Below are 21,863 nucleotides of genomic sequence, written 5' to 3'. Positions count from 1 at the left end.
TTAATAAACTTTATTTACTATTCAAATTTTTATATTTTAAAATATTAACACTTAAATTAAAATTAAAAATGCATAATTTTAACAAATAATAGAACTACAAAGTTCGTGATTGCTAACATGCTAGTTCATCAATTCTCTCACAATAATTAAAATTTCAATTTAGAAAAACACATCACCTTTCTATAAACACATCAAAAAGAATTTAAACAAAATCTATAGTTATTAGTATCGATACTCGGTATATTGCAATTGTAAAATAAAAAAAAAAAAAAAAAAAAAAAAAAAAAAAAAGAACATGTAATCAGAAAGTAAGGAACCCTAGAAAAAGACTTAACAGTCATCATTGTCATTATCACTCGAACAAAATGGTAAAATCAATATTTATAATCGTACGATAACTGACCATTTAGACCACAACTACTGTTACCGATTTTAACCGTTGGAATAGTAATTGATGACATATGAGAACAAAATCTGAAAAATCTTTAAAATGTCCACATAAAAAGATTGGTGAGCCCACACAATTTTAAAATGCAATCAGATTAAGCACCCTCACCTCCACAATCAGATTATGGATGGAGATTACAAATTTCGTTCTAGGGTTCATAGTACATTACAATTATATAATATTAGTGAACAACAACAAAATATTATATAACTCTAAAGTAACTACAATGGATAGCACTTTTATGACAATCAAGCCCAAAGTACGAGCGAATATAACACAATACAAAAAAACCTATATATATAACAAAATTTGGATTTAACTCTCAGTGTCTATCAATGATAGACTATATCACGGAAATAGGTCTATCAAAAAGAGTCTACCACTATTAGGAGTCTATTAACAATATAGTTTATCATTAATAGATTTTGCTATATTTGCAATTCTTTAGAAATGTTACTATATAATATATACTTAATTATTAATTCTAAAAGTGTTATCCATTGCACTTATTCTAATAACTAAATGTATAGTAACATTTTTAAAGAATTATAAATATAACAAAATCTATCACTTATAGACTTTATCAACTATAGATTTCTCCGGGTGATACATTCTGTTGCTGATAGATTCTTTCAATAATATAGTCTATCACCGATAGACTTCGAGAGCTAAATTTAAATTTTGCTACATATGCAAATTATTTTGCATTGTGTTATAAGTGATAATACTTTGAGTTTGATTGCTATATTTACAATTGTCTTATAACTCTATTAGTTGCAAATTAAAAGAAAGCATAATCTAGCCTAACAGTTAAACCTCAAAGACAATGGTAGAACCAAAATATATTAAAAGATAAACAAGAACGTAATTACAAAATAAAACTAAATGTACACAAAAAAAAAATTGAAAAACCTACCGACCGACCGATGTATAAATATTATTTTTTAAAAAAAATTGATCTAAAAAATAAGCCTCTACCATCAACCCAAGCTCAAACCTATTGCCTTAGTATTGATTTAATATTTTCTTTTTTTATGTTGCCTAAATTCCAAACTCAATACATGATTGATTTAAATTTAAAAAAGTTGTAAACTATGTTAACCTAACAATAACACTTCATCAATTCATCTTTGTTTTCATTCACTTTGGCTTTGTTTGAAAAAGAAAAACCGACAAAACCGACCGACCATCGATCGGATTTCACGCACTTCTTTTGAGCGGTTTTTGATGTCGATTTTCTCCCAAAACCGTCATCAACTGACCAATGCACACCCCTAAAACGAGATTCTTGAACCCTCCTTTTGAAAATTCTCTCAAGCCCCTAAATCACTCACCAAAATATTGCTTTCTTTCTCGTTCTCTTCTCTTTATTTACACCAAATTTGATAATAAATCCCTATCTAATTACTAATATACCCTTTCAAAACTCGTTGAGAATACCTGATAGCATTCCTACCAAACAGTTGCAGATCTTGCAACAAACTTGTAAAAATGTTGCAATTGAAAACCGAAATTATAAGTCAATATGATCTAATTGAATAATTGCAACAATTTCATGACCCTAAAAGAATATAACCACTCAAATTAAAAACTCAAATACACAACAACTCCTATTTAGTTCTTGTTATAAAAATTTCACACCAACTCATTAATTGGTTCGCCCGACTCTGTAAACATAGCCGCAAAATGTTAATTTATCATGAACATTAAGCATCTTATGAAAATAAAATAAATAAAAATTGTGATTAATACGAACGTCTATAGTTACATTCTTCAAATATTTCAATTAGATACAAGTTTACACAGTGATCTACAATTACCCAGAGTTTTCCTGTCGAACATTGATTTCCATTTCCATGTTTTCTCAGTCAGATCTCCCCTGCATGTTTTTAACATTCCATATTTGAGAAGGATAAATCAAGATTTCTTCAAAATTTTGAGTTTATAGTATCAGGAAAGTTCTTTATAGAGTATTCCTGTCATGCAAGCCAATTCATACAAAAGTAATACATTAATGTGAATGGGCATAATTGATATTATTAATTATCAATCGACATTCAAATACTTCAAGAAACTATCAATTTATGCCGACTTCAAAGATTTAGTACGTGATTTAATTTTAAAATTGAATTAAGTTCAAGATGAAAAAAACACTCAGAATATCATACTAGACATATCTCTTTAGAACTCAAAAACACATTTGTACAACCTATAGAATAGATCCTATTCAAGTAAGGTCGTAGATATCTATGAGTGTCCGGGCTAGCTAACGCACACCTTGACTAACAAGGGGGAGAAATCGCCTGACTCTACAACATTTGAGTGTCAAGGAGACTCAAAAAGATATTAAATATTAGGTAGGTGGCCACCACAGATTGAACTCATGACCTCTTAATTAATCCTTTATCAAGGTCATACCCCCTATTTACCACTAGACCAATCCACGAAGGTTAAGATAAGTTTACGAAGTTTAGGCAAGGAAGATTACACTCAATAGAGCATTGAAAGGAAACTTAGAGCTTTCTTACCACCCTTGCGGGAACTGAGTGGAGAAAAAAAAGGGGTACTGCAGAGAACTCAAACATTAAAAGAAGATTTGGACTTTGAAGGGTCAACCTTAAGAGACTGGTCAAAAAAGAAAGTCTCAAGGGAGACCGGAGTTCTAGTTAACGAAAAACAAAAGATGGTTGTTGGAAAGAATGGACGAAAAAAGTCCGAGTGCAAAACTGGTGACAAAAACAACATCAGACGTGTAACAGAGTGATAGGAGACTGCTTTCAATGGAAAAAAACAGGGCATTTGGACGATTGCCCCATAAATAGGAATTGGAAACTACTAAGGGAAGGTAACGTCTAGGTCTACTAACAAGCAAGAGGCTGAAGACCCCAACTTAGTGTTGGGTATGGTTATCATCACCAGAATTTCCCCTTTTACATTAACGAGCTGACTCAAATTTGATAGACCCTATAAAAGTGAGTTGTGTGCTTAATGACACTCCTAGAAATGAGTTATAAACAAATAATTTATTTAAGTCTCATCTATTCATTTTTATCAAAACTTGAATCTGAAATTACTCGCAGAAAATTGATTTTGACACATATACCCGTTATTGATTTGGTTTGGGATGCTAAATCTTTTAAGCATGCAAGTTAGATAAACTCCTCAATCTGGCTATAGAATCTCACCCCTGTTATTGCTTAACCTTCAGAGAATCTTCAATGCGTTGGATGAGTTCACGCGCAGCCAAAGCTCCTTCCTGCATATATATAATTCGCATGCATGTTTAAAATAAATAATAAATTAAGCACAAAAAACTAAACATTCGTTTGACTGACATTTCAATAGGGAGGTCTAAAATGTTAAAACATTGTTTATGAGATCTCACTAAAACTAAAAGAAAAGGCAAAATAGTTGTAGCCTAGCAAGAAAGACTAGATAGCATGTGCTAAAGTTAAACGGGAGCAAACTGCACAATGAAAACTTGGGCATACCTTTTTAACTCTTTGAAATAAACTGGGTGCACAAGCAGAGTAAAGATACAGTAGACAATGGTTTCAAAGCAATAAAGGATAAATCTTAATAGAAACTTCGAGTATAAATACAAATTTTCTTGACACAACTAATCATTTGAAGAGCTTCCCATTTCAATTCGACTTAAATGAAATTGAATAAGATTCCGAAACATATATGTCATTTCTTCACGCATAGAGAGTTAGTCATACATTTGATATATCTCCAAATGGCTATAAATAATACAAAGCTTTCACTTACGAATCGGTCAAGGGGTTTTCCATCTTTGAAGAGGATGAATGTAGGCAATGCCTCTATTCTGTATTTATCAGCAATCGCAGGATATTTTTCAGTGTCAATCTTGATCACCTGGACTTTGTCAATCAGTGCCGCACTAACTTGTTCAAGAATAGGAACCATGAACTGACAAGGACCACACCTGCAATAGAGGAGCTATGTTTACTCATCATTTTTATTATTATTATTATTATTGAAACCATTGAGTAAAAGTGAACAAATACACCGGCATACCACATTTTACTCATCATTTAAAAACATTACACTACTTTCTACAACTCATTTTCTCAACAGTCGAGCACTGGCTCATTGCTCCGGAGGAACAATGGCTTATTTTGAAATTATAATTTCAAAATATAATTCCCACAGATTACCAATACCATTGTGAGAGTGAAGGACCAATACCAAAGAACATCTGGCTACATCTTTGGGAAGTTAGTTATGGTGGCATCAATACAACCAACGCATTGATAAAAAAAAAAAAAAAAATAGTTCCATGGATTTTGTCCGCCCCTAGCTGGTGCGTTCTTTGTCACAGATATGAAGAATCTCTTATGCACATTTTGGTGCATTGCGATTTTGCACAAGCATTTTGGAATAGAATCAAGATGTGCCTTCAAATATCACATGGTCCTCCCAAATGATCCCCTTATCCTACAGAATATATTGCTCATTGGTCACCCCTTCAAGAAGGAAAGGGAGATTTAATGGACTTTCATCATCAAAGCCTATCTATGGTCCATTTGGATCGAGGCGAAACCATCACATCTTAGGCGACAATGAAATAGACTTCATACCTTTGTTTGATCCCCTTTAGTATAAATCTCTATCTTGGTGTAAATTCACTTCCTATTTTTGTGATTACAATCTTACCTCTCTCATCTCACAATGGAGTAGCACTATGTAATCTCTTACTGCACTAATTACCTTTTGTAATTTAATATCATCAATGAAATTATGATTATTGTTTCTCATAAAAAAAATTGTGATAGTGATATGTGATGAAATATACATAATACTACGACAGCAATGCTCTTATAGAACGAGTACTTTGAAAATAGGTGTGTGCACGCAAGAGAGAAGAGACTAACCAGGTTGCATAGAAGTCGACTAACACAGGTTTGTCAGAGTTGGCCAGTAGATCATCAAAGGAAGAAAATGTTTGGTTCTTCGCTTTGACCTACAGAAGTTAATTTGCACATACAAGTCCATCGTTATACATTACAGCAGTTTGAACTCAAATCGTCATTCATTTTTAAACAACCCACTCCAGAATCAGAAAAAAATATGAATACAGCAGTTGTGATTTTAAGAGCATGAAGCAGAGCGCTAACTACTCAGAGTGAACAATAACGCGGAAAACTACCTAAGAACTGAAATATCGAATGACTCTGAAAAATAATAGAACCAGATAGAAACAAAATCCTAATCTGCAACTAGATGAGCGAACCACGTAGGTTCTAGTTCTGCGTAAGAAGGCAGCAACCACGGTTACAATTAAAATTCAAATAAAAGAAATTCCATAAGTATAAGAAAAACAACTAAATCACATCAGCTTCGTTCTCCAGAATGTTTATAGCTAGAATTAGGCGAAGAAAGCCAAAAATCAATAAGTAGACGCAAAACAAAAGGGGAAGACCATGGATTCCAATTTCGTTATTAGATTCTTCCTTTAAAACGACAAAAAAAATCTATGAAAAGAGATAACTACCACAGGAAAGGATCGAGATCGCGACGGAGCTGAAATCCGAGTGTTTCCAAGTCGGACACGTCGAAGCTGAAGCGGTAGGTGTAGAGAGGAGGAGGAAGAGAATCTGGATGAAGAAGAATCATTTGCAGGCAAGCGATTGGAGCGGTCTGAGGTGAGTAGAGGATAAGCTGAAGTTGAAATGGAGGTCGCCATGTGAAGCTCTCCCAGCTCCAACAATGTCGATAGAGGAAATTCTGTCGTCTGTTTTGGCTTAATCGGACAAGGAAAAGAGAGGAGGAAAAATCTAGTTATATTGTTGGAGATAAATGACAGCCGTTGGATGAAAGGAACAAGAGGAATGCCGAATCTGACGGCTGTGAATCAGAGCATCGACTTTTTTTTACTCAACGGCAGAAATAGAAAAATAAAATGTAAAAACAGGAAAAATATAATATTAGTTAGAAAGACTAGGGGAAAATAATTTAATATTTTATTCTCGGAGGCATTTGGAGGGGTAAGTTCAAGAATAATGTCTTTTTTTTTAAGTAATGATAAAAATAGGATATATAGGAAAGAAATTATAAATGTAAAGTGTACCCTATACTTCACCTAAAACAAATCTATGTGAAAAAAATAGATTTAGCCTTCACTCGTGGTTAGAAATTTGATTCAATTTTTATTTTACCGAATTTCACAGTAAAAAATTCTCCAAAAATATAAAAAGAATACTAAAAAATAAAAGAAGACGGAAGTTGGGAAAAATGTGAAAAAAATATATTTACCCTTAATTCGCTGCTAGAAATTTGATTTAATTTTTATTTTACCGTCCTTTAAGAATTTGAATTTCACAGTAAAACATTCTCCGGAAATTAAAAAAAAAAACTAAAAAATAAAATATTTAGTATTAATTTGTTGGCCTTAAATCGTGGACGGGTACACGATTTATGTGCTGACTCAAAACTCGTAGACCCCGTTCACGATTTCACAATCCTATTTTTGTCAATAAATATTCAAATAACATTATTTTTAAAAAATCCATTTGGAGAGATGGTCAGAAATAACATTAATATATATATATATATATATATATTCCATTTAACTCCTCACAAGTTTAAATCATTAATTTTTTTAAAAAAACTTTTCGATGGAATTTCGATCAAGATGAAGAAGAAGATCAGCTATAATCGGAATCTCAACCACATTGCAATCACTTCGAGATCTAATTTTCTTTAGTAGACTGCCACACAATTATCCAAAGGAAAATTAGGAAATATTCATAAATTCATTTAGATATTCATATAATCCTGGACTCTTAGTCTAATATAACATAAGAAAGTCAGTTTTATAAAAAGTAAAAGTACCTTTTTGTAAAATCTAACGACATGGTTGAAACTATATTTAATTATAATGCAATTCTCACATAGAAAATCTTGAAACAAATTATACGTTTTTGTACCTTTGGAGGTTTATATACATTTACATTTCATAATAGTAGGAGAAATAATATTGTTCATTCTTTTTAGGTTTATATTTTATAAATGTTGGGTATACTCTATACTTGAAATTAAAAAACAAAAACAGATAAAAGATAAAAGAGGAATCTCCGATCTCAAAATATAAATTGATGGCAAGAGGTGGTCTTGTGTCAAATTGAATTCAAAAATGGAATCGCTGGTTGCAGCCGAATAGATAGGGAAAATTATTGAGTTTGAAAACTCTATACCAAAATACAATTTAAACTAAAACTTAAAATCAAAAGTGTAATAATATATTAAAAAAAAAAAACCAACAAACACAAAATAAGAAATATTCAAAACAAAATATTATCGACCGAAACCATTTCTTGAAACGGGTAATTTGATAAATTTTTTAAAGATTAAAATATCATTTTGATCCTATACTTCAAATATTATTCAATTTTAAACTCTGTAATGGAAGGAAAAGTCTACCTTCCATAAAACCCAATAAAATATCATACAGTGGAACCAAGTTGGGAAAACTAGCACCAAACTAATACAAGGATGCCAAAATGCTGCTTTCCCTTCCAACTAAAAGCAATAAAGCTGCTTGTTGATCACTTTCTCACCAAATATAAACAAATTGGCTTCAACTACAAGAAGTTACTACTCAAACTTATGAATTGATGATTAAAAAAATATAAAAACATAAAAAGGAAGTTCCAATTTTGCTTTTGTAAAAATAATTTGAGGCTAAATCAGCAAATGGAAACCTCGTTGTGTCTAAACAGAGCCAACTTATTAGTGATCTTAGGCCACGCTTACCAATCCTAATCAAAATTAAATTGGTGAAATTACCATAATGGGTCTCAATCACAAACGTAATTGAATTGTTGATCCTGTTTATTAAACATTTTGCAAACGCAATCTGATTACCATTAGTATTGTTTACTTTACAATATTTACTTTATATTATCTTCTTACTGGTACTGTTTAGGATCAATCAGTAATAGTACTAATATCTATAACGGTAGTTCCCCTATTATAACAGTAACAATAATCGTGATGATAATGATATTTGTGGACACAATTAAAAAATTGTTCAAAACTATCTAAAAAATGCTAGCTGATCTTGCACTCAAATTGCAATAGATTTGGCAAACTAATCGAATAAAATTTACTTTTCAGGTTATCATTGATGGATTACATTTTTCATGGAAATAAACATCTTTAGTTGTCATTTGTCCAGGAAACATTACAGGCTTTACAACTAAAAACAACCAATAACAAAAAGCAAATATAATTTACATGTCGTTTTTCGGACTACTAAAACTCACTTGCAATCTTGTGTTCCAACTGATAGCGAAGCAACATTTGTAAACAGTACACGAGCGCGTTCAGATTGTGTTCTGAAGGATGTAGCAACATGATCGTACTCTACAGCAACATGAACAAGCAGACCTTCAGTTGCTACTTCTTATCAGCTGGTCTTCATTTTAAATGGATTTGGGTGGCCACAAGCTGAAAATTACTGCAAGTTGCTACTTTCAGGTTCTCCTCTTTCTTCTCCTCGTGGCATGCTACAATTTTTACCAATTTTGTCAGCATATTTGGCAAAAGCAGCAGAGAGAGCTGATTTGATATTTAATTCAGGTTCCTTTTTGTGTTGGCTACCATCTTCTGTTCTCTTCTCATCCACATCTTGTTCTTCATCCATTGAGCGAGGTTTGGTATTATTCTGGGTTGGAGTTTCTGGAGCACCAGGGTGGGTTGAAACAATGCGCTTGAATGGCTCGTGAAAGGTGTCGTACAGCCGCCTTACCTGACAAGTAAGAGGAATTTAATAACAAACTAAAAATCACTCTTAAGTTTCTAAATGCAATAACCTCAATCACCTGACAACAAAATTTAGATAGCTGTGGAGGATGAATAATGCCAGTTTCAATAGAATTATCAACAACCTAAAAATCTACCAAGATCATACACAGAATATTAAGGAGAATGATATCATATTTATGAGTGAAATTTTTTAGAAAAATATAACATCAAGCTATTTATATCACAGTTGAAGACTTAAAAACTGATTGGGACGCTGAGTTGAGTTATGTCTGGAGTTCACATGTCTGTGGAGTTCCCACATATCTTGAGAGTTTATATGTTTGTATGTTTGTGTTTGGAGTACAAAGTTATTTAGTCTGAGTTCATGTCTGTGTTTGAGATGCAAAGTTGAGTTCATATATCTGGGTATCTGATACAGTTTTTTAACTCTAAATAATATGCTCTTATGATTACTATTTTTGTTTTAAAACTTTTTTATTCAATAATTCTACCCATCTTTGTTTGAACAAAATATTGACTGCAATTTTTTTCTTTTCATTTTTAGAACTTTTCTTTCTTGCTTTCTTTCTTTTTTTGGCAATAAACAACAATTAACCCATTACATTTCGGGTAGAAATATGGTTAAATAAAATGAAAAACTAAAGCGAAATCAAAACTTTCTAACCAATTCTTCTCCGTGAATTTCATTATCATCTTCTTTTTCTTCTTCTATCTATTGTTGCTCTATATTTTTACTATATCATGTATTATTTTAATTTAATCTCCCCCATCATCGTAACAGTTAATGGAATGTCACCACATTTCTTCAACTGTTTCACTTTCATTTCCACTAAATTTGAAGGATCATTAGAGAACAAATCTCTATTTTTCACTAATTCTTGCTGGAAAATATTCTAGAAAAAAAATTTTCATTTTATGGTTTTTTTTTTATATGTGGCATACTTTTCAACTACATACATATTTTTCGTCTAAATATTCTTAACGCTCATATAATATGTGAATTCATTACGTATAAATATTGCACTTAATGTAGACAATAATATTTTTTATATAATCAACCACCCTACAACATACTTTAACAGTCATCAGTCTTATAGTAATCGGAAGTGGTTGTCGAAATTGATTATCGAAGATTATTTTTGCTGGAGTTTGTAGCCGGAGATGGTTGTCGGAGCCTGAAGTTGGTCACATAAAGGTGTATTGGAGTTGGTTGTCGAAGTTTGTCATCAGAGGTGGTTTTCGAATCTTGGAGTTGGTCAGGCAAAAGTGATCGTCGAAGTTAATCGAATATGATTTTCGTTGGAGATTGTAGTCGGAGGTGACTCGAAGCCAAAAGTTAGTCACATGAAGATGGTATCAGAGTTGGTTGTCGGAGTTTGTCGTCGAAGGTGGTTGTCGAAACCTCGAGTTGGTCGTCGGAATTGATCGCTCAAAAGTGATCATCAAAGGTGATTTTCATCGGAGTTTGTAGTCGGGGGTGGTTGTCGGAGCCTACAAAGATAGATGTCGGAGTTGGTCATTGGAATTTGTTGTCGGAGCCAATTGGTCGTCGGAGTTGGGTCACAGGAGGTGGTTATCGGAGGCCAGAATTGGTTATCGGAGTTGGTCGCACAAAGTTTGTCGGAGCTCGGAGTTGGTCGCTGGAGCTGTCATCGGAGGTGGTTATCGGAGTCTGGATTTCATCGTTGGAATTGTCATCATAGGTAGTTGTCGGAGCCCGGAGTTGGTTGCCGGAGTTTCCATCAGAAGTGGTTGTCAGAACCAGAGTTGGTCGTCGGAGTTGTCATCAAAGGTGGTTGTCGAAGCCCAAAGTTAGTTCTCAATGTGTGACAGTGGTCGATGGGTGGAGCCATTGAAAACATAGGAAGAAAGGAGAATTGGGGTGAGTTGGTAAAATATACCAACTAAACTCCACCAACATTTAAAGTTGGTGGGTCAAACAATGAGTTGGTATATCGTACCAACTCAACTCAACTCATGTTGGTGAGCCAAACACCCCCTTAATATTATTTATTTATTTTTTATAATAAGAACAACTTTGATTGAGAAAAAAAATGAAAGAATACACACGTGAACAAAAAAACTCAACCAACAAAAAAATGGGGAATCCCACTACAGGGAGGGACTCCAGCTATACAAAATCATATCAATGGAATAATTACAAAAAGCCTTTGCAATCGAAGCCCAATGAGAAACATGGAAATGAACAAGAGACCAAACATCCCTAATATCCCTCTCAATTCCCCTAAACACCCGCCTATTTCTCTCGTCCCATAGCACCCAAACAATAGCACAAATACTAGCAAGCCAGAGGGATCGATCTCTCTCCCCAAACGGCAGATTAAGGAAGAACTCCTCCATCATATCTCTAACACCCCTATGGCGAACACACGTCAAGTCAAACGTCTAGAGAAAATAATTCCAGACAGTTCGCAAACTCGTAGCGCCAAAGAACATGATCCAAGTCTTCCTCCCGACGGTAGGCTACGCTCGGGAACGAAAAAAGAGGAAAGAAATGAATCATCGTCGGAGTAACTTACAGGTCAGAGGGCTCATTACCCAAATCCTCCCGAACCTCCTTCAAACCATGTAAATGTTTCCACGCAGTATGGATGTAAATGCTTCTATTATTACTTACATACTAAAAGCATGTTATTGTATTGTCGATGATATAGAATACTTCTAGCTTAAACCACGTCAAAATATTATGGATGACATCAAAGACATGGGATATTTTCAAAAGAAATTTACGATTCCAATGAAAAAGAGTATAACAAGAACTAAGAACACTTGGAAAAGGGTCCTGCTTTGGAAAAGGGAATACCTTGCGCTCACCTATACCAGGGCAACGAGCTAGATCTTCCATGGATGCATCCATAATATGAGATAGAGACTGCAACAGAAAACAAATTAGCAGTTTTACACCGAAGAAGACATAACAGACAAGAATGGAAGAACCTTAGTGAAAGACAGCAGAGGGTTACCCCAAATGTCGTTCCAAGGGTGACCACATCAGTCTTGTTAACATGCCGAACTGATGTCAGGACATGAGTTAGCTACAATTAAAACGAGAATTTTAATTCAGAACATATTTAAAGAGCTAAGAAAGTAAAATCAATTGTGGTGGACTTGACTTTTTGGAAAAAATAGCTAAGAGGTGATGTAAATATAAGGCCACATGATATTGGTGTCACAGAAACGAAATAAATGTTCAATAGGTAAAAAGCTTTAAAAAATCAATACCCGTGACAGATAGTCGGTGTCCATCTGGCCTTGAATAAGATCTGCAGGCTTGTTTTCATAAACTTTTATAGTCTCCAAGTAGCGACCACACTCCTCCAAACTAATAAAAAGCAGAAATAAAATCCAAAAGTCAATTTCCTGGCATGGGGTCGCTACTCTTTACCTCAACCAAGAAAAAAAGAAGTAAATAAGCCAGCCAAAAATAACTTCACACGAGCATAAAAAATGTACCTCCAAGCACAAAGAAGGGTACAATCGTGAAGTAGAGCTGTTTTGGTGACTTCAAGCAAAGGCTTCACAACATCTTCCTGAAATAAACTAAAACATGCCATTACTTCACACAAGCATCAAAATGACTACACTTTGGTAACTAAATTAACTATATGAAGTCTTCATCAGGAAAAAAACCGGGCCAGCCAGTATGATTTCTTACCACATCAACATGACACAGAACTACACGAAGCTTGAAATTCTTTTGCAATTCTCTTATACGGTAATACAGGTAGTCCGGATGCAGTAGATGATACCGAAGACTGCAAAAAAGGACTAATCTAATCAATGAAATATTCTAACATATGGAAGAACTAAGAAGATGACTAAACGATTGACGCATAATGTTTTGCCCGGATAAGATGGTGTGAGAGATCAAAACCAGTACTAAAGTTGTACATTCAAATGCTAAAGCTCTCTAGTGCAGCGTTGTTTGCAATTAGCAACAGGAGCCAGGGGGACCTTGATTTTTACTTTTGTATTTTCATTTTTCTTTCTCCCTTTAGAGACGGTTCTTCAGGATGTCAGGTTCATTTTGGCTTTCAATAGAGGCTGCTATGATCGAGGAGGTGCTCTTGAACGCTTCTTTTCAGGATAAAGAAGGGTTTTGTGGCAATCTAGACTGTTTTCCTTTCTTCTTCTTTTTTTTTTTTTTTTTTTTTTTTGTTGCTATTTTGTGGAGAATTTGATTGGAGATGAACAATACAATCTTTAGAGGGGATAAGGGATCTTGGGAGGGGCTTTGGGAGTTGGTCAGGTCTAAGTCTTCTTTATAGACGCCCAATGATTGGGTGTTCTGTAATTACCAGCTGAATCTCATTTTGGTGGACAGGGGTTTGTTCATGTAGTTAATGTTGGGCTTCCTTTGTGAACTTGTTTTTCGTATGGCTTGTACAATCTTTTATTTCTCTCAACGAAAGTTTGGTTCTTATAAAAACAATAAAATGTTTCCATCATACCAGAACTCTAATATGCAAATACAACCACATTTAATAGAAGCCTAGTAGGAACGTCTTTAAGGGTTCAGAAACTACCGTTTATGAGTGCCAGTGTTGCACACAAGTCAGACAAACCAAGCTCATAGCACACTGGACACTCTAAATCTAGAGAGCTCAATTTTATTTCTTTTGATACCATGAGTAGAGTAAATAGAAAGGGAATGAAACTCAAACCTTAGATAGAGAGCACAAGAGCTTTGTCCAAGTAAGTAATCAGGTACTACATCTGCAAAAGCCCATCTCACATTCCTGACGTGTTTGAGAAGGGGATTTCCCTTCTGAGAGAACATGAGATGAACCAATTCACTATTATTAACGACATACCAATGGCATAAACTTCAAATAAAATAAACTTGAAGTAATAAGCCAAAAAGCTTATATTCATTATTTCTCTCTCTTTTTTTTTTTAGATTAAGAAACATTTTCATTGAGAATAGAGGAATACCAATAGTTAAGTAACACAAAAAAGATGGACGATAGATGTCCTTAGGCATTGGGCAAGTTGGCAACATTAAAGACAATAATAATAATAAAATAAAAACCCAGATAATTTGGTAGCTTGTTGGCTTAGTGGGGCAGTAGGCAGCTGAGCTAGGTCCAATGCTCCACGTTGCAGGTTCGATCCATTTGATAAAGAGAAGAAAGGAAGAAAAACATTAATAATAAAGTGAATCGTAGTTAAACAGATCCTCTTGAAGAGAGGGTAAAAGTCTAGAGTGAGGTGCTGCAGTGTGAATGCTCTAAGCTATCTCTAAAGACATTCCTACCATAAAATATCCTGTTTTCCCCCACGAGCAAAATTCTCCATAGAATAAACAGAAGCCAATATCCCAACAAACACATCCTGCAATCTCTGGTAGGTTAGAGTCTTTGCCATACTTCGATTTGTGTGGCTGGAAAGGAACATGAGACGAAATACAAGAACAGTAGAGCAAGCTCATGAATTGATGTTTAGAAATTGGGGTGTTTTAACTCTTGTCTTTGCTCGTAATTTAAATATAAATGTAATTATCCTTTACTTCTAATTTCAAAAAACCAAAGTTCCAAGCAAGATAAAACTAAGCGGATAATTATAAAAAAGCTTCAATAACCAAAGCCCACAAGGAAATACGGAACCTAGCGACTGGCGAGGGACCAAACATCATAAGGAGCTTGCTCAAGCCCTTTAAAGGTTTTATTGTTCTTCTCACCCCAAAGACCCAACAAAATAACACACTCCCGCGAAACACAAGAACTTTCCTTTCGAGGATGAAGAAGAAACTTCTCAATCACCTCTTAGCAATCATGTTCTCTAGCTAGAAAAAACCAAACTTATCAAAGAAAAATTCACATAGCATATGCAAAATCAAAATGCCAAAGAAGATGATCAAGGTCCACTTCAGTTCTCCTAAACAGAATGGAGCACCACAACCCCAATCAAGGAAGGCATCCTCCTCGACATCCTGTCTAAAGTATTAACCCACCATGAAGAACCAGCCAAATAAGTAACTTAACATAATTAGAAATTTTCATCCTCCAATCAAGGCATAGACCGAATATCTCAAGGGAGAAGGCTTGACCGACAAAAAAAAAAGAATTACCAAAAACTTCCTTTGAAGGATTAGGGCACCACACACGAAAGTCCCTTCTCCCATCAGAAGGCTGAAAACCCTCCAATAAAGAGAGAAGAGCAATAATATCCCCTTTCCCTATCAGATAACAAGCAACAAAACTAGAAGTAGAATTACCAAAAACTTCCTCCCAAGGATTATGGCACCACACACGAAAGTCCCTTCTACAATCAAAACACTAAAAATCCTCCAATAAAGAGAGAAGAACAACAGTATCCCCATTTCCCTATCAAATAATGAGTGACAAAACTAGAACTTAACCTTCTTGGGGATTTTCATCCCCTACATCGAGGCATAGACTGAATCTCTCAAGGGAGAAGGGTTGTCTAGACAAAGAAAAAGGAATTACAAGAAAAGCCCTCTAAAGGGGTATGGCACTACACACAAAAGTCCCTTCTCCCATCAGAAAACCAAAAAGCCCAAGATAAAGAGAGTATAGCAACAATATCCCTTGTTTCCCTATTAGATAACGAATGACGGAACCCCATAGTGCAAACAGTATTAGCTCCTCTAACAAAACCAACCAAGTGAATAATTTAATCATCCTCGTAATCTTTATTTCCAAGAACTTTCACTAAGAACCCCATAGTGCAAACAGTATTAGCTCCTCTAACAAAACCAACCAAATGAATAATTTAATCATCCTCGTAATCTTTATTTCCAAGAACTTTCACTAAGAACCCCATAGTGCAAACAGTATTAGCTCCCCTAACAAAACCAACCAAGTGAATAATTTAATCATCCTCGTAATCTTTATTTCCAAGAACTTTCACTAAATTCCCAACACCTGTACCCCATCGCTGACTTATAAGGGCACAACCTCCCATTAGACAAGATGACACCTATTGTCCTCTGGAAGACTTTCAAAATGAAATTTCAGTTAACACCAAAGTTTCTAAAATGGAAAGGCTCTTGACAGTGGAAAGGCTTTTGAGAAAGATGCCTTCGCTTATCGGTCCTTGGTGCTGCATCCTTTGTTTGCAAGATCTGTGTGGAATGATTCTTTTCAAGAGTTTGGCTTTGTGCTCGCTCGTCAAAGGGTTGTTTGTTCGATGTTTGGGGAGTTCCTCCTTCATCCGCCTTTTAAAGGAAAGGTCGTTTTATTTGGCTTGCGGGGGTGTGTGCTCTTTTGTGGGATCTTTGGGGGGAGAGGAACAACAAAGTGTTTAGTGTAGGGAGAGAGACCAAAGTGAGGTTTGGTCCTTGGTGAGGTTTCATGTTTCTCCGTGGGCTTCAATTTCGAACACTTTCTGTAATTATTCCCTTGGAAATATTTCTCTTAGTTGGAAGCCCTTTCTTTAGGGGCTCTGCGGGCTTGGTTTTTTGTATGCCTTTGTATTCTTTCATTTTTTTTTCCAATGAAAGCAGTTGTTTACATTAAAAAAAAAAAAGGGAAGGGGAAATGGAGGAGAATATTTATTATCTATAACATAGACTGACAGTAAGTCAAAGAATATTTATTATCTATAACATAGACTGACAATAAGTCGGAGAATATTTATTATTATCTATAACATAGACTAATAATAAGTCAGAGAATATTTAGTATCTATAACATAGATTAACGGTAAATTGGAGAATGTTTATTATCCATAACATAGACTTAAACTAAGTCTACGTCCTTTTTCAAGAATTAACATGGAAGTTTCTTTTGTACTTGATCACTCTCACCAACCCAATAAGGAATTCTACCTAGTGTCACAGAAAAAGGAAAACCAAAATAACAAAGGAGGAATAGGACATTTTACAACCAACCAATTGACTTTATTTGCTAATTTATGCACATCACAATTTGACTGCTTGGCTTGAGGATTTCAATCTATTAATGCTAGCCCAATAGATCTCTTCAGAGACCATCCACATTCCATTAAGATTACCAAAATATTTCTCACCACTAGCTTAAAAGAGTTTTATCATCAACAAGGAGCAAATTCTTGAGATATGCCTTCACCAACCTTGAAACTTATATGAACCAGGACATTCTCGTGTTACCTTCAAGACCAATCGCCCATTCAATAGCCAAAAAACTAGTAGTATTGAATTCTTGCATACAAATAAAGATAAACTCAATTGAGGGGATTCAAACAACTACAACTAATCAGAAGCTCTATGATAGGTTCCATTTGATGCTACAAGATAAAATTGATTGAGCTTTATAAAATCTCATTAGTGTTATTTTATTTGCAAGCATATTTTATTTTGGTGTTTTCATTTTTGGACCCATATATGTCTTATTTGGGATTTTAGTATTTTTGAGTTAGGGGTAGAATGGACTTTTAAGTCCCTTTGGTTAAACAAGATAGGTTTTAAGGGGTAAAATGGAACACAATACTGAATTTTCGAAATTCTGAAGTTGTTAGGGTTTTCTAAATGAAAACCTTCTAGCAGATGAAGGAGCCTCATCACCACTTTGCAATTCTTGAGCCAAGATTGCATGCCAAGAACACTCAAGAGGGATTGATCAACTTGCTTGTGAAGTGTTCGAAACTTTGAGTAAGGAACTAGTTCTCCTTATCTCTTAATCTTCGATCAAAAGGTAATCCAACTTTAATCTTTCCCTTTAGATTGACGTCAAATTGATTTGGAGGGTTTTAGAATTTGATATTAGAGGTTCGACAAAATAGTTCCTAATTTTCAAATTGCTAGGGTTATCATATAAAAAATCTTCCATCATGTCTCTGAACCCTTCTATATGAACATTCATCACAAGAATCAATTCTGACAATATTACTTTCATGACTAGTTTGATAGAATGGTGACATTTTAGAAGTATCATCACTAAATTTGATATTAGTAAGTCATGACTTAACAATCATGTAATATTTTTCAATCTTCCTAGTAATTAATTGACGCATCTACCATGCAAAGATAAGCTACAAGACAGCCAGCCAATGAAATCGCGTATCATAATCCCCACATTATGATCCAAACCATTTATAAACTGCCAACAAAATCCACCAATGGAGAAACACGGTGACCAAACTACCAATTCAAATTAAGAGAGTTCCAGCAAGTTCCTTATATTAACAACCTCACCTGTCTATTGCTCACAAGAATAGCATTGTGACTAACAGAGCTCGGCACTGACGAGCTATTATTTGGAGTAGTTGTAGAAGCTGATGTTGAAGAAGATGAGGTATCTAGTTGATCATTTTTTCTGAAATCAACAAAAAACCACAAAAAGCATATTGAAATCCGACTAACCCAAAAGACAATATCACAAAAAAAAAAAAAAAAAAAAAGAGAGAGAGAGAGAGAGAGATAAAAAGACAAAAAGACGAAAAGGGCAGAAAAAGAAATTAAATTCTGGATGCCATGAATGAAACAGTGACTTTGAAAAGGAAATGGGGAAACAGGCACCTTGGGTTTGTGATCTCAGAAGCCGACAAGGATTGAGAGGAGGAGGCAGATGCTGGTTTTGGAGGAGGAGAGTAAAATTCAGAGGATTTGAGGAACGCAAAGGCTTGGGAGAAGGATTGTGACTTTGGCTGTGAGCTCTCGATGACTTCTTGATAAGAGGGTATCTTGATAATGGTCTTACTCTTTTTGTGAGCGGTTTGCTGTAAGTTCTCTTCCTCGTTTCCTTCCTCCATAATCTTCCCTTTGTGCTATTTCAGATTCTGGAAATTGAGATGCTGAAAGGGATCCCTTTAAAATAACAATTTAAACAAAACAAACTTTTAGTAATAAAAACATATGTCTCAAATCAAGACTAGCCCTCATACTCTTAAATAGTTCGATGAAAATGGTAAAGATAAATTAGTGATGCGGAAGGTCATGACACCCTGTCCCCATGGCACAACTAGCAATGTCCTATCAACTGCCTCAAACACGGCCCTTATGTGGGAGAGAAACAAAAGCGTAAAGGGTGAGTATTATATAAATACTCGTCACACAGACACATCATACAAATGTTCAAATGCATATGGCACACATACAAGGTACAAAACATAAGCTTAGATGTTATGACACCCGCGTCACACAGATATGGTGTACATAACCCATAATAGTTAATATTTCATGAGATATAACACATCACACAGATACGGTGTACATAACTCATAACCCACACAGAGCTCGTGTTATGGACATTTGCGTCACACGAAGTGTCAATGTACACGACACGCTTACAACCAATAATCAAACATGCTTATCAGTATCACAATATGATATCATATGGACATTAGGTTGGCATATAGTGCTATTCCATGGAAAAACAATAGTTCTAAATCCATCATCAGAGAACCACTTACCTTAGATTGAAACAAAAACTATCAAGGTAAATTCCCTTTAGCTTGCAAAAACCATGCTCCGCCCAAAAGTCCCTTTATCCAGTTCACCAAATTCTACTGATTATATAGCTTGAAATTTGAATCTAGGCAAGAACGCAGAATTAAGTGTTAATCACCCAAATACAGCAACCAATATAAGATTTTAAAGGACTTGAAGGCTTTAAAATTTACCGAAATGTCACCCAATATAAATCCCTTGCTGGACAGCGGCCTTAAATTCCTCTAAATCACAAATCTAACGTCCAAAAACCATGGTAAAGCAAAACTTAGGCTAAAACTTAATGGGTATTTTAAAATTAACAAACTCAAAACTCCTTCCAAACCCTTACCTACAGCCACGATCAGCGGCAACAGCGACTGGAGACGTGCCAAAAACAGCGCTGAACAGAGAATGGCAGAAAGGATGGGTGAGAGTGGCGGCTGTGGTGTCTGATTGCGTGATCAGAAAAGGAAAAGAATGAGAAAGAGAAGAATCGAGAAGATAGAAAGAAAAGAAGGAAAGAAAGAAGAGGCAGAGCAGCGACGTTACCGGTGACGGGAGGCGATGGCCAGGTCAGCGGGCGAAGCGTGGCCGGCGACAATCGGTGGAGGCGGTGAAGGGCGGCGACCAGCGAAGGGCAGCGGCTGGAGGAGGAGTTATCGGGTGATCGCAGGCGAGAGGTGAAATGATGACGCGCGGTTCTTTTTCCTTCTCTACCCGTGTTTGAGTTATGAAGTATCAATGTAGTAACACATCTGAAGTTAAGAGTTATTTAACATCAAATTGATGAGTAAAACCACTCGAATTTTGAAAGATATTTAAATTATTATGAATTTGTTGGAGAAAAATGAACGGAAACACGAATATTAATAAATATAATATATAAATAAATAAAATAATAAAAAAATAAGAAATTTCTTAAAAAAATCTCCACTATCAGTATATATATCTCTACAAAATCCACAAATGACCACTTATTTATAGAAAATTTTTGACAAGTAAAAAGTGTCACACTTGAACACTATGCATAAGTGGTTGAATGACACATAATTAACACATGTGATAATGAGACAATGACATTTGACATTAGACACTAAGTATGACATTTATTATTGTATAGTATTTATAATATATATACAGTTTTTATCTAAAAAATGGTAGGATATTAAATTAAAATGCATGGTAATTATTTGAAAATGCATATGGATATACTATTTCTAGGAACTAACAAAATTACACAATATTTAAATACAAAATCTAATCCAAAATTTCAAAACTATTGTAAATAAAAGAATGAAAAGTCTCCTTAAACTCACAAAAAAAAAAGTGTAGAAATTGAAATAGGGTTAAGTCTCTAAAATTAGTTGGAAAACAAGGTTACAGTGTTGAGACGCTCTCAGAATTTTTCAAAAATTATATTCCGTCTCGATGCAGTGGCCTCAAGTCAAGTCTATTGGACTGATGCATTTGATATGGGTGTACATGGGTTAGGTTGGATTAGGTTGAGGGTATTTTTTGGACTAACTCAAAAATTCGGGTTGGTTGGGTTGGCAACTCAAAGAACCTAAATAAAGTCTCTAACCCAACCAACTCAACCCTTAAATTTCAGGTTGAGTTGTCGGGTTATAATTTATTTTTTTAATTAAAAAATATGTAAATTTATATACAACACATAACTAATAACTAAAATCTCATAAAATTCAAGTGCTAAATATCAATTATATCTAAGATATTTGTTGTAAACTTCAAATAAAGACAAATATCATAATAATTTTTTAAAAAATATATTTAAAATTCACAAATTAATCAATACAAAATAATCAAATTTTAAACAAAGAAAAATATATATATGATATTTTATTTATATATAGAAAATTGAGTTGAGTTGGGTCGACCCAAATTTTTTTTAGCCAACCCATGACCCAACCCAACCCAACCCAAAAACAAAACTAATTCAACCCAACCCTTATATTTTGGGTTGGGTAGTCTGGGTTGTCGGATTATTTAAACACCCCTAGCATTTGGGACATTGAGACGTTGTTGTCAATTTGTGAACATTGTCCTCTTAGATTTTTTAGTTGCAACACTTCTTCTCGTGATTTGAAAGCTCTAAATCATCTTCAATTACCTTAACATTGACATAGAATTATGTTCAGAATGTTTGAAACCTACCAATCTTACAAATCATGCTGTGAAATTCACTATTTCAACCTCAAAATTTAAAATAAG

The 21,863-nt window shown here is 34.6% G+C and overlaps 2 protein-coding genes across 4 annotated transcripts; both read right to left on the bottom strand.

Moving 5' to 3' along the window:
- Window positions 1-2,163: 2,163 nt before the first annotated feature.
- TY2 (thioredoxin Y2) lies at window positions 2,164-6,258 on the bottom strand. The gene is made up of 5 exons (XM_039028111.2): window positions 5,967-6,258; window positions 5,347-5,435; window positions 4,220-4,397; window positions 3,634-3,704; window positions 2,164-2,327 (listed from the first exon to the last, which is right to left on the bottom strand). The coding sequence occupies exons 1-4, from the start codon at window positions 6,156-6,158 to the stop codon at window positions 3,639-3,641; spliced, it is 525 nt and encodes a 174-aa protein (XP_038884039.1). The 5' UTR covers window positions 6,159-6,258; the 3' UTR covers window positions 2,164-2,327; window positions 3,634-3,638.
- A 2,297-nt stretch (window positions 6,259-8,555) lies between these two features.
- On the bottom strand, window positions 8,556-20,473 carry ERCC1 (nucleotide repair protein). Of its 3 annotated transcripts, none has more exons than XM_039028664.2 (13): window positions 20,184-20,473; window positions 19,984-20,083; window positions 19,826-19,889; window positions 19,616-19,737; window positions 18,723-19,010; window positions 18,399-18,519; window positions 13,927-14,030; window positions 12,918-13,017; window positions 12,716-12,792; window positions 12,485-12,584; window positions 12,226-12,297; window positions 12,066-12,134; window positions 8,556-9,224 (listed from the first exon to the last, which is right to left on the bottom strand). In XM_039028664.2, exons 5-13 carry the CDS (start codon window positions 18,953-18,955, stop codon window positions 8,931-8,933), a joined length of 1,170 nt encoding a protein of 389 aa, XP_038884592.1. In that variant the 5' UTR covers window positions 18,956-19,010; window positions 19,616-19,737; window positions 19,826-19,889; window positions 19,984-20,083; window positions 20,184-20,473; the 3' UTR covers window positions 8,556-8,930. The 3 variants fall into 3 exon arrangements, with proteins under 3 accessions (XP_038884592.1, XP_038884593.1, XP_038884594.1); XM_039028665.2 differs by having other exon boundaries at window positions 19,984-20,034; window positions 20,184-20,422; XM_039028666.2 differs by having other exon boundaries at window positions 12,077-12,134; window positions 20,184-20,397.
- Window positions 20,474-21,863: the final 1,390 nt, after the last annotated feature.

The sequence above is a fragment of the Benincasa hispida genome, chromosome 4 (genome assembly GCF_027475165.1).
Source record: "Benincasa hispida cultivar pf3 chromosome 4, pf3_genome.v1.1, whole genome shotgun sequence".
Lineage (NCBI taxonomy): Eukaryota > Viridiplantae > Streptophyta > Magnoliopsida > Cucurbitales > Cucurbitaceae > Benincasa > Benincasa hispida.
Note: the sequence above shows the minus strand (reverse complement) of the source record. Positions and strands in the feature narration are given on the sequence as shown.